Source organism: Aedes albopictus, chromosome 2 (genome assembly GCF_035046485.1).
Source record: "Aedes albopictus strain Foshan chromosome 2, AalbF5, whole genome shotgun sequence".
Classification (NCBI taxonomy): domain Eukaryota; kingdom Metazoa; phylum Arthropoda; class Insecta; order Diptera; family Culicidae; genus Aedes; species Aedes albopictus.
Genome location: NC_085137.1, coordinates 286,787,897 through 286,801,514, shown reverse-complemented (window position 1 = coordinate 286,801,514; position 13,618 = coordinate 286,787,897). Strand labels below are relative to the sequence as shown.

The 13,618-nt window shown below is 45.9% G+C and overlaps 1 protein-coding gene across 2 annotated transcripts in view; it reads right to left on the bottom strand.

Annotated features, from left to right (window-relative positions):
* LOC109408206 (probable Ufm1-specific protease 1) overlaps positions 1-1,355 on the bottom strand; it is a 46,823-nt gene extending 45,468 nt beyond the window's left edge. The window contains exons 1-2 of one of the 2 annotated variants that reach the window (XM_019681446.3): positions 915-1,355; positions 610-851 (exon numbers count right to left, since the gene is read on the bottom strand). In XM_019681446.3, coding sequence (XP_019536991.3) covers positions 610-738 — 129 coding nt within the window. In that variant the 5' untranslated portion in view covers positions 739-851; positions 915-1,355. The remainder of the gene's footprint in view (positions 1-609; positions 852-914) is intronic. The other variant, XM_029872918.2, reaches the window with a different exon arrangement.
* Positions 1,356-13,618: the final 12,263 nt, after the last annotated feature.

Genomic DNA, 13,618 nt, shown 5'->3' with positions numbered 1-13,618 from the left:
ATAGCACAGTTCAAATTAGCACTAAGAGTTTCAAATTAGGCAGTAGTTTAATACCTGTTGATTGGTTTTATTTGTAAACTATTAGACAATCCAATACAATGTAATTTTCTCAGAATGCTTCCTTGACCTGACAAAAGGTTTATCCACCGGGTTTACGTGTAACTAATAAATACAAATACAAATACATATGCTTAACTAAAATGCTAACTAAATGCTAACTCTAAAAGTGCATCATTGCCAACGAGTATAGATTGGGAACCCCTAAACGTACAGAAACCAAAGGAACTGTTCCATACCAGCGCCAGTATGCCAGAAACACTGCCGAGAGAGCGTAAAGTGGGGGTAGGCGTGTAGCGAAAAATACGCGAATAATATGAACAATACGCCATATAAATATAGAACTTCGACATGTTCTTCTAGCGTAACGAAGATTTTTTTTCCTTGCTTCGCCCAATGCCCAATGTGTAGTAGGTATATTCAGTGTATGGTTACTGTTTGCAAAAGGGTGGAAAATCAAAAGTCCTATTTATAGATCTCCATGATCAGAAAAGTATTCGTTTTTAACCGAAGCCTGTTCCAGTCATAATTCACCCAATCGACAAAACTTACCACATCTTGAAATCCATCACAGCCATAGTGATAGTAGTGATAGTTTCCCCGCATCAGATATGTGCTTCCATCGGGTTTCGGTGGTTCCAAGTTGCTATGAACATTCAGCAACAGATCCAGATTATCCATTTTTATCACTTCCTGAAGCTTCCTCAAACTAGATTTCCACCCAATTCTTCTCCACTGCCTAATCGAAAGTTCTCACGCTAATGAATGCACTCGAGGTCGACTCGTTAAACCACCTGCAACATCAGAAAATGTGACAGTTCAATATCACTGCAAGAATGACGGAAGCGAACTTTCACTGTGGCAAGATTTCCGCACAACGTTCCGAAGTGATCTGTTCTCCGCGAAGATTCTGACAAAACTGTTTCCCCTGAGTGAGTTTTTCCTCCCGATGCAGCTCTGTCGGTGGTCGCTTGCGATTCGCATGAAAACAAGTTGTTTACACAACACACACCTCTTCTCTTTCGCTCCTACACTTCTTCTCACACTGTTCTGACGACAAGAGAGCTGATGGCCTGCCCTCATTGAATGGGGCTAAAAATAAAAATGGAAAACCTCGTCATCCAGTTTTCCACGCGCGCACTGATGCACTGCACTTTTCTTCTTTTGCTGCACTCTTTGAGTGTTTTTCTTCCTAGAGAAAAGTGGAATCAAAACAAAACTTTGCAAAATCACTTTTACGCGGAGCGGATGGCTAATCAAACATGAATGAAGTCTACGCTGTCAAACGCACAAAAATAACAGTACCAACACCAACACATTCAAAATCCATGCTGTGGGTTGGCGCTGGTTAACGGTGATGTGTGTAAATGCTGTGAGTAAGCTCCATTGATAAGCTTTCAATCCGCTGCTTTGGGAAGATTCAAAAATTACGTCCATCGTTTTCGGGATTTCTAGACCCCCCCTCCCCCCTCTGTCACGGAATTTCCCTATACCCAATACACGTACTGTCACACTTTTCTAGACCCCCCCCCTCCCCCAAATGTTGGACGTAATTTTTGAACGTTCCCTTTGCCAGTGAGCTTTCAATCAGAAACTTTTCGGTAGGGGATGGTGGGGCAACAGTAGACAGTTGAATAAGACATCACAGAGAAATCAAAGTTGCATTCTCTCTCCCACGGTATTTTAAAACTTCTTATTCAAAATTTGTTACGTGACGGAGGGAGGGGGTCTGAAATTGGCAAAGTTTGCGTTACGTAATATTTAAATGAACCCAAAGGATGCTGAGCGACTAGCTTCTTGGAAAATTTTCTATAGGCTTGGATCACAGACAAACAGACGTAACACTCTGATAATTCTCATCGTACACCGATTTAACGGTCTTTTTCAAAATTTGATAGTTGGCCAACTGCCCAACTGTGGCGCTCGTATAGTTTTTGTTTGAGTTTGACGTTTGCTCACTACCGCCACCTAGTTGGTGGTCGGCCAAACTTAGTCCTTTTAGCATTGGGCGAATATTTTTCCGTGACTATGATTTGAATCGAAAAATGTTCGAAGTGTTATGTCTGTTTGTCTGTGCTTGGATGTTTGTTGGTAATGGATGGATCAGATGCAATGAGAGTATATTACAGGTGGGGAAGAAGAAGAGATGGATATGTATTAGTAAGCAAAGAAAAATGTAAACACAAATAGTGACGTCACTATTTGACACGCGTTCTCATGGAAGCTCGCTTTGCTTGTAGTAGTGACATGTTTTGCACCAGACACGGATCTCACGCACACGAAGTATCGTCTTCCCCACCTCTATTAGACTCTCATTGGATCAGATGTAATAAAATGTAATTAGGGGCCGTACACAAATTACATCACGCTCTTAGGGGGAGGGGGGGGGGTGGTGTTGGTTTGAAGAACGTTACTATCCTTACAAAAAATATAGAGGTCCTATACAGAAAGTGTGACATAGTGGAGAGGGGGGAGGGGGGGTTTAAAAAGGTCGTTTTTGGCGTGACATAATTTGTGTATCACCCCTTAACGATATAATCAGAGAAATTAATCATGAAAAATTACCTGTAATCAAACGATAATCATGACTAAGTCGCCCCTTGAGCCGTAAAAATAAGTCGATGAATGATTTCTTTAGAAAACTTCACGAGAAATCTGACCTCCGAAGACCACAAAACGATGTGATGATCGAGGTAAATAAAAGTTAAGCCCAAGGCACAGACAAACAGACGTATCACTTGGAACAAATTGCGATAAAAATCATCGTCACGAAAACATAATCGCCCAATGCTAACCAGGCTGTGTTACGCAAACCACTCAGTAAGTGGCAGTTGTGAGCAAACGTCAAACAGGAACAAAAACGATGCGAGCGCCGTGCCCGAGCGATTCGCGAATTACAAAATATTTGAACTGACCGTTAAAAAGGGTAACGATGAGAAGTGAGTAGAGTGAGACGTCTGTTTGTCTGTGCCCAAGGTTAAGCCTTACCCAATCGATAAAATGACGAGATTTTATTATTTATTGCAGAATTTATTGTAATTCTCTACACGTTAAACCACGTTGCCCTCCAGTCAATATTTTTTCCACGCTCGTTAGATCGCTTTGCGGTCTTCGAAGGATTGGTTCCTCGTAAAATTTCCAACAGAAATCATTCATTGGTTCATTTTTAGGGGTTAAGGGGCAACTTTCCCCATAGTAAATCGTATGAAAACCTCAAACTGCTGGCGCTAAAATATAGTTACTCCGATCTAATTGAAATTTTACACAGTTGCAAAAAGGCCATAATGGAACTCAAAAAGTGTACAGGAGTGAAATGTCTTTTTGAGTCCCATGCTAAACTGAAAGACGCTTTGCGGTAATGATCAGCATAAAAATGTTTTCAAATCTATCACGGCAAAACGTGATCATCGACCCACAAACGCTTCTTGTGTGTGTTTTGTTTCCTCTCAGCTTAACCGGTTAGATAGCCGAGTGGTGGCGTACGAGCCTGGTGATCTCAAGGTTTTTGTTTCGAATCCGGTTGCCATCAAAAACTTTTTTAATAGTAAATCGGAGCCATGATAAAATTAAAAACATAAAAAGGGTATGTGTGCCCAGAGTTAATGTACACGTGCTGAAGTTCCATGTACGGGAGCCACATTGCAAGCAAGCTCCCAGGAGCACAGTACATTTTGAGACCGAAAGTTCTGCGCCTCATTTTTCTCAAGATGTGTCTCATGAGCTTCGTCTCATGCGCTGATTAAATTATAAAATTTCACGACAAAAACTTTCTAAACGAACGAGAATTGAAACCTTAACCTTTGCATTGAGAGTGCCTAGTCGTATCGCATAGACCAACCAGACACTTGTGTTGTGTACGGAAAAAAGTTGTTGTGGTTCTTCGTTACCAAGAAGATGTTTTTAACCTTAGATACCAACAGCTTACGCAGCGCATGAGACGAGCTCCCCGGGAGCTATGTGCCTAGCTCGCACCCACCAGATTTTCGTGAGCCTCCTAGCAGCGCAGCTTGCATCGCCCTCATTTTTTTAGGGCAAGGACGACTTTATGGATCGATGCCAAAGGAATGAAAGAGAAGGAGATATTTACTTTTTACAACGTCGCGCGCGCTGAAGGGTTAACCATCAAAACAAAAAAAAATGGAAGGCAATAAAATCACCTTATAGGGGGATTAGGGGCATAATGGACACCCGGGGTGAAATGGACACCCCTGTTTTTGCCGAAACCGTTGACTTTTATGCTTGGTATGCTGGCAAAATTCTTTTGTTCTTTGACTTTTACTGCGAGCCCTGTTTTGGTGCTGTCCTGCTCACTCTCACAGAAATTTTAAACACAGTGCTCGCCAAGGTGCTCGCAGTAAAAGTCAAAATCTCACAGCATGCAGAGGCTAATGGCAATATTTATTTAATTCGTTAAACAACCCAATTGTCCACATCAAAACAGTTTCAGTGCACACTGGCACACTGGTCTACACGGAGAAATCAAACTACCTAATTTTTGGGTCGATTTTACTCAAAGCTGAGTATATCGAATAAACTAGTTACCCAAAATTAGGTTGTTTTCCCTCTTTCCCCCACCGATGTTGTCAAAAACAAACAGAGATGCGTCTACCCAATGGGGGTCCTTGAGCCCAATAAGCCAATTTTGAGTAAATGTAGGTATACTCAAATTTGGGTTGAATGAGGGGGGGGTCTTGGGTTGAATTTACCTACTCTTAAGTATATTTTTTTTGCTGGAGGTAAAGGCATTTTACCTAGTGTGAGTTTAATCGATTTACTCAAATTTGGCTTATTGGGCGGAACTATGGGATTGCGTCAAAAGAACTCAATTTTGGGTAGTTTGGCGGTTCCGTGTAGAGTTCATATATTTTCCACTGGACCGTTGACTTTGGCGACGTCGCGACGCAACGCAACGCCAGCGACACCGAAACCGAAGTTGGCGACGACATCACGTCCGTCGCGACGGATGGACCCGAAAATAATCGGTATGCTTCCACGAATGGTGTCACGCTTTGTATTTATGTTTGTTGTCTATTTGAAACTTTAAAGTTGAAAAATAGCACACATAAACCCAAGCATAAACCAGTAATGTGCAGTTAAATATATTGTATAGTATCTATGTTGTGCCCTTTCATATAACATTTTTTTTATGTGGCGTGGCGTGGTTAACGGATGCCCCCATGCGTTTCTGACGTCGCGACGCAAGGAGGCGAGAAACAACAGCGATCAGCGAACGCCGCTCCAAACGCGAACAGCTTTCAGTCTAGTTGGAAATGCTCGCGTCGCAGGATTGGTTGATTCATCGCTGCCGTGCATAAGTTTTTTTTTGTGTTTTTTGAGGATTTTCAGCAGTAAAGTTTTGGTGCGTGGTTATTGGATTTTCTGGAAGAGAAAACCCGGAATTACTGGGCAAAGTTACCGCAGGTGAATTTGGATTCCAAAGTTTCTTGTTTTGAGTTGCTGAGCGTTGGAGTTTTTATGATTCGAACGATTTTTCATCCAAGTGGAAAGTTTGCCGCAGCAGACATGTTTTCATTTTCGGAAAATTTTCCGGTCCGAGTGGCAAAATGAGTGATGGTGGTTACGTGAAGCCCTGTGGAGGATGCTAGTAAACTCTCGGATCGTTGTTGGTCGGTCGTTTTGAAAGCACAGTGATTTTTTGAGTTTCGAAGCGTGTGTGCTATTGATTTCTCGGATACTTTTTCAAAACGACGTATCAACATAGGATTTGCGTGTATTATACGTCGTTTTGAAAAAGTATCCGAGATTTAGTGAAATTTTGATTGGGATACAAAATTGCTAGACAAGCAGGGTGAGAAAATAGGAAGAAAAAAAGTTGCACAAAAGATTACGCCTGTTGAGGCTGTGTTGGTTCGTAAATGAATAAAAGTTGATTGGTGTATGTGTGTAAGCGGCAGCGTGAGACAGGATAAACGCAGGAAGACAAAAAAGGATATCCATCCAGTTTATGTACACACAACATACAGTAGTGACAGAGGCAGCAGTCAGCAGCATAAAGATAGGAGCATAGACAAAGCAAAACGAGAGATCTCCTGTGCTTTGTAGGTTTGCCTTTTTATGTGCTGAAAACCGGAGTAACCTGGTGGCCGGTCGGTCACAGACGGATGGGAAAAGTGCAGCCGGAGTTGTTGAGCCGAGACGACGAATGCGCCCACCGATGAAAAGGTCGACTTTGTTCCCGTGTATTTGTGTGAGGTGAGTGAGTGAAGTGTGTATTTTTGGTATATTTTTGATCAGGGAAAAGCGTGGGGCCAAAGCACGATACGTAGTAGAAACATTACCCCAGTTGAACAGTTTTATTCTTACGTTTATGTATGTTGTTCATTTAGTTATTGTAATTGTAATTTTGTTGACAACGATACCTATCAGGTCAAGAAAAGTAACCAAATTTTACAAACTACATATTATGAACAATAGATAGGGTAACTCACGTATTTTGAGCAGTTTTGTTCGCTTCGTCATGGGAGGATTTTTAAATTTTTTGAACTAAAAGTTGACTTCGAATCTTTTCCATCCAAGCTGAGTTACGTGCCCAAGTTTCGGGCAATTTGGCCCACAAAAACCCCCATTACGAGGATAACAAACCTACCGATAATACCCTTAGTCACCCAAGTTGTGGGTTAGTCGTTTTCGCCAACCGGAGACGGTGGATTCGATTCCCGTTAACAGTCGGAAACTTTTCTCGACTGTCCTGGACATAGTGTACTATTGCCTCACAATATACAAAGCCACGCAAAATGGCAGGCAAAGGATGCCCTTGAATTAATAACTATGGAAATGCTCAAAGAACACTAAGTTTGAAGAGCGGCAGTCCACGTTCCAGTAGGATCCTTGACCTCTCCTAAACATTTAATGTAACAGGTTCGCGTAATTGATTAAATAAACTATTAAACTATTGAACTATTAGAACTACAAAGAATATAAACAATATATATTCACGCAGTGAGTTGATGTAAATATCCGCAAAAAAAAATGAAAAAGCTGTGGAACAATCAAAATTAAGGCGAAGCTGGAAGCATTTCCTCATTTTTTTGGTTTTTGATTTTTTATTAAACAACGAAGCAATATTTTCAAAATCGGATTTCGTGCACATGTAGAGTATGGATCAGGGTATTTCTAGAAATCCTCTACATAGAGATGAGCGGAAGTTACATACGTCGATTCGGCAACGCTGTTTGTTTTGTTTACAACAGCTGCCAACACTTGCTACAAAGCTAGATGTTCAAACTTTGTGCGTGACTTCGTTGTGGTTCAAGTTGTTTTGTTTACATTTTCTTACTATGGTAGAATTTTTTTTTCCAAAATTTTGTTGAAATAGCGGAGCAATCGAAGAAATTAATCTGAAATTCATTGCAAAAGTGTTACGCTAATCATATCGGCAGAAGTGAAGCAAGAAGCAGCAATGGAAGTTTTTTCGATAAGTTCAGCAACAAAAGTGTCGTCATAAGCATGAGCTTTTGAAAGCAGAATTGGGTTCTTTAGGGGTATCCAGATTACTGCATAATCGTAATCTCCGTAAAAAAATGAGTCGAAATCCAAAATTTCATCATTTTTGGTGCCCGGGAACTATTTTTAAAATGCATTTAAAGTTTGTATGGGGAAATTTTTTTGTTCGAGGCGAACTGTCACTTTATCGATTGAACTGTCATTATATCCACGGAAATTAAAACTGTTTTGTTTATTTAACCATCATAACAAAGGAATTGGAACGCAATAAAATCACCTTATACTCAGAAAAATGAGCTCTTTCGATTAGGCTAAACAAAATGGCAATATTTGATTCACTAAACAACCCAATTAATAAATTTTTATCTTTTTACTAAACATACATATGCCGCCAATTTCTCGATATTAAAAATAAATAATTTTTATTTATTTATTTCCGATTGCAATACCGTTCAAACGACGCCTTCCTACGAACGATAAGCATGTTGATTTGGCTCACACTTTGACAGTTCTGTAGGTGGGAGCCTAGGATTTATTCCTAAGCGAACCATATACGCACGTCAGTGTGGATTACCACCTTTGGCACCGGAAGGTGACCGAGCACCGGGAAATACGATTTGCTCAAGCGGAGTACGCCTAGGCGTGGGGGGGGACCTGCAGTGGGCTCTGCTGGTCCTCTTCAGAAATCCCACACATCCGGAAGCAAGCTCTGTACAAGCGACTTGACACCGCTTCCAAAGTGTCACAGCCCAGCTAGGAGTGCCTCGGGCACATCAGGAACGATGCCAGTAAGTTCCTGATTACGGCATACTGGTCACGCTTAGTATTTGGTTTGAGATGGTACACGCTTAGGTAACTACGCACTAGTGAGCTGACGGTGACGGCATTCTATCCTCTTAGTAAAGTCGGGTGACACTGACTTGAAACGGCGGGTAGGCTAATGTCGACGCTGTCTTCCGCCCCATAAAACCGTGGCATGGCCTTAGAGTACGTTCCCGACCTGTGCCCAGCTTAGGCAACTAACTGGGTGGAAGTAGGTTCAGTTGAAGTATCCTGATTAGCGCTGATCCGGCTCTGAGCCCAGTCCCCATAAGGGCCTGGGCCAACCCTCGGGTGGCCTCCCTGCTTGCATAGATAACCACCAGGATCCTTGGCGACTACCTCATTTACAGCGAGGGATAGCGGCTCTAAGGGGGGCCCAACAGACATGAATTCAAAACAATTCAAAACAGTGACCGAGTGCGTTGAAGTCGAGAGTGAAGGGGAACTGAACCCGTTTGCGCGTGGTGGCTTGGCGAGATCGCCACCACGAGGGGCTGGTGCATCCACCAGCGACCCTAAAGCGGGGAGTTCAGGGAAAAGCGGTTCAGTGCCTGAGGAAACCCAGATGACTGGGGCAGACCTCACGCGGGCGCTGAACCGCAACCGAAGCGGGTTACCAAAGATGGTGGTAGTGGCCGAACAGCTAGACGAGCTGATCGGCTACGCGAGTGGTCGTCACAACATCAGTAAGGACCTGAAGCAGGGCCTTCTGAAGTTGCGAAAATCGCTAGCTCTGGCCAAGAAGGAGTTCGATCTCCTGGCAGAGGAGCGATGTGCTGCCGACGCGAGCAAGGAGGAACGGTCCACGCAGACGGACAGCTTCCTCTTTGCGGACAAAGCGACGAAGCAGCACGAGACCATGCAGCTCGCCGGGGCAGTAGCGGAGCGGTCAAGCCGCCCTACGACCCAAGCTGCACGTACGAAGCCTGTCGTTAAGCCACGGCCTAAGCAACGACAGGCAGAGGCAGGAGTAGAACCACAGAGGGAGGTAAAGGGTGCGGCCGGCGTGAGCAACCAGGCATCCAAACCGGTTGCGAAACGCGCACGTGGTAAGGCCAATCCCAAGAGGAGTGGTAGCCAACCAGACCAAGGGAAAGAGAACCCTTGGATCACGGTTGGAAATAGAAAACAGCCGAGAAAAGGGAAAACAGCCCGCAAGCGCGTAAGGAGCGACGCGCTGGTCATCAAAGCCGAGGCGGACACATACGCCGAGGTGCTGAAGGCCATGCGGGGCGAAAACCGTCTCTCACCGATGGGCGCGGATGTTAAAAGCATCCGACGCACCAGGACCGGAGAGATGATGGTAGTGCTGAAGAAGGATGCGGCCGAGAAAGGCGCATCCTACAAGGCACTAGCCCAGGAGGTACTCGGAGGAAAAGTACAGGTAAGAGCTCTAACTGCGGAGGCAACTCTCCAGTGTAAAAACCTGGACGAGATCGCCTGCGCAGAGGAGCTCGCAGCCGTACTTAAGCAGCAGTGCGATGTAGATGTACCAAGTACATCGATCCACATGCGAAAGGGTCCGGCTGGTACGCAGATTGCCACGTTCAAACTCCCCGTAGGGGAGGCGAACAAGGCGGTAACAGTCGGCAGCGTCAAGTTAGCTTGGTCAGTGTGTCCGCTCAGCATACACGAGCCGCCGCTGGCGTGCTTCAAGTGCTTCGAGCAAGGACATAAGTCCTGGGCTTGCAAAGGCCCGGACCGGAGTAAACTCTGCAGAAGGTGCGGAGTAGAAGGCCACTTCGCCAGGGAGTGCAACTCGGCACCAAAATGCCTGATTTGCACGGCGAACAAGGGCCACATGACGGGCGGGCCTAAATGCCCAGCCACGCGAGGAGGTCGAAGTGTTAAGCGATAATGCAGGTTACACAGCTAAACCTGAATCACTGTGAAGCTGCGCAGCAGCTGATGTGGCAGTCAGTCTCGGAGTCCAGTACAGACATCGCCCTGCTAGCGGACCCCTACTGCATCCCACCCGACAACGGGAACTGGGTAGCGGATAAGGCTAAGCTAGCAGCGATCTGTACAACCGGTCGTTTCCCGATCCAGGAAGTAATTTCTAGGTCGCACGAGGGCTTCGCAATAGCGAAGATAAATGGGGTGTACTACTGTAGTTGTTATGCCCCACCCAGGTGGCCGATAGACCAGTTCTCAGCAATGCTGGATGCGTTAACAAACGCGCTAGTAGGGTTGAGTCCCTTGGTCATCGGCGGAGACTTCAACGCCTGGGCGATTGAGTGGGGTAGCCGATCGACTAACGCGAGAGGCTGGACACTACTCGAAGCCATGGCTAGACTGAATGTAGAGGTCGCGAACGTAGGTGAAAAAACGACCTACAGTAGGAACGGTCGAGAGTCCATCATTGACGTGACATTCTGGAGCCCGGGTTTAAACCCTAGCTCAGATTGGAGGGTCGATGATGGGTACACGCACAGTGACCATCTAGCGATACGCTATAGGGTGGAACATGGTGGTAGGAGGACGCAGCCGAAGGTCATAGACAACCATCGAGGATGGCTGACTTCGCGCTTCGATAAGGCGTCATTCGTCGAAAGGTTGCGTATGGAGCCTAACATCGACGATCTGTCCAGTGATGATCTAGTCGGATCTCTAAGCCGTGCATGCGATGCCGCGATGCCTAGACGCGCGCTACCCAGGAATGGACGAAAACCGGTATACTGGTGGTGTCCTGAAATCGCAGAGCTCAGAGCGTCCTGCCTAAGAGCGAGGAGGAGGATGCAAAGAGCTCGTACCGATGAGGGTAGAGCGGAAAGAGGCGAGGTCTATAGGGCGGCTAAATTGGCACTGAGCAAAGAGATTAAGGCACGAAAACGAGCGTGTTTCGAAAATCTCTGCCAGGCAGCCAACACGACACCTTGGGGCGATGCCTACAGGGTAGTCATGGCCAAAACGAAAGGGGCGTCTGCGCCCCCGGAACGTTCACCCGTGATGCTACAGAGGATCGTGGAAACGCTGTTTCCACGCCACGATACAAGACCATGGGCTGCCATCCCCCCTGGCCGAATAGACCAGGGGGAGGTAGCCCCAGTGACGAACGATGAGCTCATCGTAATTGCGAAGTCGCTCAAGTTGAACAAGGCTCCGGGTCCGGACGGTATCCCAACGGTAGCCATCAAGTCGGCCATCGAGGCATGCCCTGATATGTTCAGAATGGCTATGCAGATGTGCCTGGATAGAGGCGAATTTCCGGAGAGGTGGAAAAGGCAAAGATTGGTTCTGCTGCCAAAGCACGGGAAGCTACTCTACGACACAGATGAGGGCGAAAAGAGGTACAACATCACCGCGGGAGTACCGCAAGGGTCAATCCTGGGCCCGGTACTATGGAACGCGGCGTACGATGGTGTATTGAGGCTCACACTTCCACCGGGCGTAAAGCTGGTCGGCTTCGCGGATGACATTACCCTCACGGTATGCGGCGAGTCGATAGAGGAAGTGGAACTGACAGCGGAGCATGCAATTGGCGTAATAGAGGACTGGATGAGGTCACGTCAGCTGGCACTCGCACACCACAAGACGGAAGTGGTGTTGGTGAACAACCGTCAGTCGGAACAACAGGCGGTGGTCACCACAGGCGGGTGTGAGATCAACTCCAAGCGCTCATTGAGGCAACTCGGAGTCATGATCGATGATAAGCTGAACTTTAGTAGTCACGTGGAATATGCTTGCAAGAGGGCGAGCATGGCGATTGCGGCATTATCGAAGATAATGTCAAATAGCTCGGCAATTGTCTCGAGTAAGCGTAGACTTCTCGCGACAGTAGCGGTCTCCATACTACGGTATGGGGCCGCTGCATGGTCGAGCGCGCTAGTGGCCAAGCGAAACGTAGAGAGGCTCGAAAGTACACACAGGTTGATGGCCCTTAGGGTCATCAGCGCATACCGTACGGTGTCAAAGGACGCGGTATGCGTGCTGGCGGGTATGATGCCCATAGCACTTGTGGTGTCAGAGGACGAGGAGTGCTTTGCGAGTCGAGGCACAAGAGGCGCGAGACGGATTGCCAGAACATCGTCGATGTTGAAATGGCAGAGAGATTGGACAAACTCCAGCAAGGGTAGATGGACACACAGGCTCATACCGAGCGTGTCCAAGTGGACGAGCAGGCCCCATGGCGAGGTGAACTTTCACTTGACACAATTTCTGTCAGGCCATGGGTGCTTTAGGTGGTATCTGCACAGATTCGGACACGCTGGTTCTCCTTCATGTCCGGAGTGTGCAGATTGCGACGAGACCGCGGAGCATGTGCTCTTTGAATGCCCACGCTTCGTGGAGCAAAGGTCGAGTATGCAGGAGATATGCGGTAGAGACATCACTCCCGACAACATTGTTGAAAGGATGTGTACGGGGGAGGACAAGTGGGATGCCGTTTCTTCCTCGGTATCTCGAATCGTCCTTGAACTACAGAGAAAATGGCGAGCCGAACAACAGCTAGTTGAGTTGGCTCCCCCTCCCCATCCAGGAGCTTGAGCCCAACGGGTAGTCTATGCACTAGCCAGGGCCCGTGCTTCCGGGGAAGAGTGAACAACTTAAGGCGGTAGCAGGTGGAACGCTTACCATTAGAGTGTACTCATTGTACGAAGTCATCCCCCCTTCTCGAAGTCATCCCTAACGGGCGTACCGCGAAGGTAAGGAAGAAGAGAGAAAGAGGTTTGAGTGTCGACCCCACATAACCTGAGGACCCACCTCTCGGGTATCTGTAAAGGCAGATTTCCTCTTTCTATAAAAAAAAAAAAAAAAAAAAAAAAAAAAAAAAAAAAAAAAAAAAAAAAAAAAAAAAAAAAAAAAAAAAAAAAAAAAACACTTTGACAGTTCTCTCTGCACGATTGGCTCACAATGGCCGCCTCCGCAGATCTCTATAATGTAGGATTACTAGGTATCTCCTGATTTTTTTCGCGATGGAAAATGTTTTCGTTTTTGCAGAAACCGTTTTTTAACAAAATTTCACAAAAAAATGGTTTCTGCTAAAATCGGGAGAAATCTCTAAAGAAATGCGTGAATAATCAATGTCGGAGTCCCGGGAGCATTCAATGAAAAAATCCTGGGACGAATTTCAAAAGGAAGTGCAGGAAAAATCCCTGAAAAAACGCTAAAAAAATTGGGAGTAATCTTTGGAAGAATCCCGGAAGGAATCTATTGAATCTGAGGAAAAATTCCGAAGGAATACAGGGATATAAAGGAAACCCGGAGAGAAGTGATGGAGGAATCACGGGAGAAATTTCTGAAGGAATCCCTGAAAGGATCCAGGAGGAATGCTCAT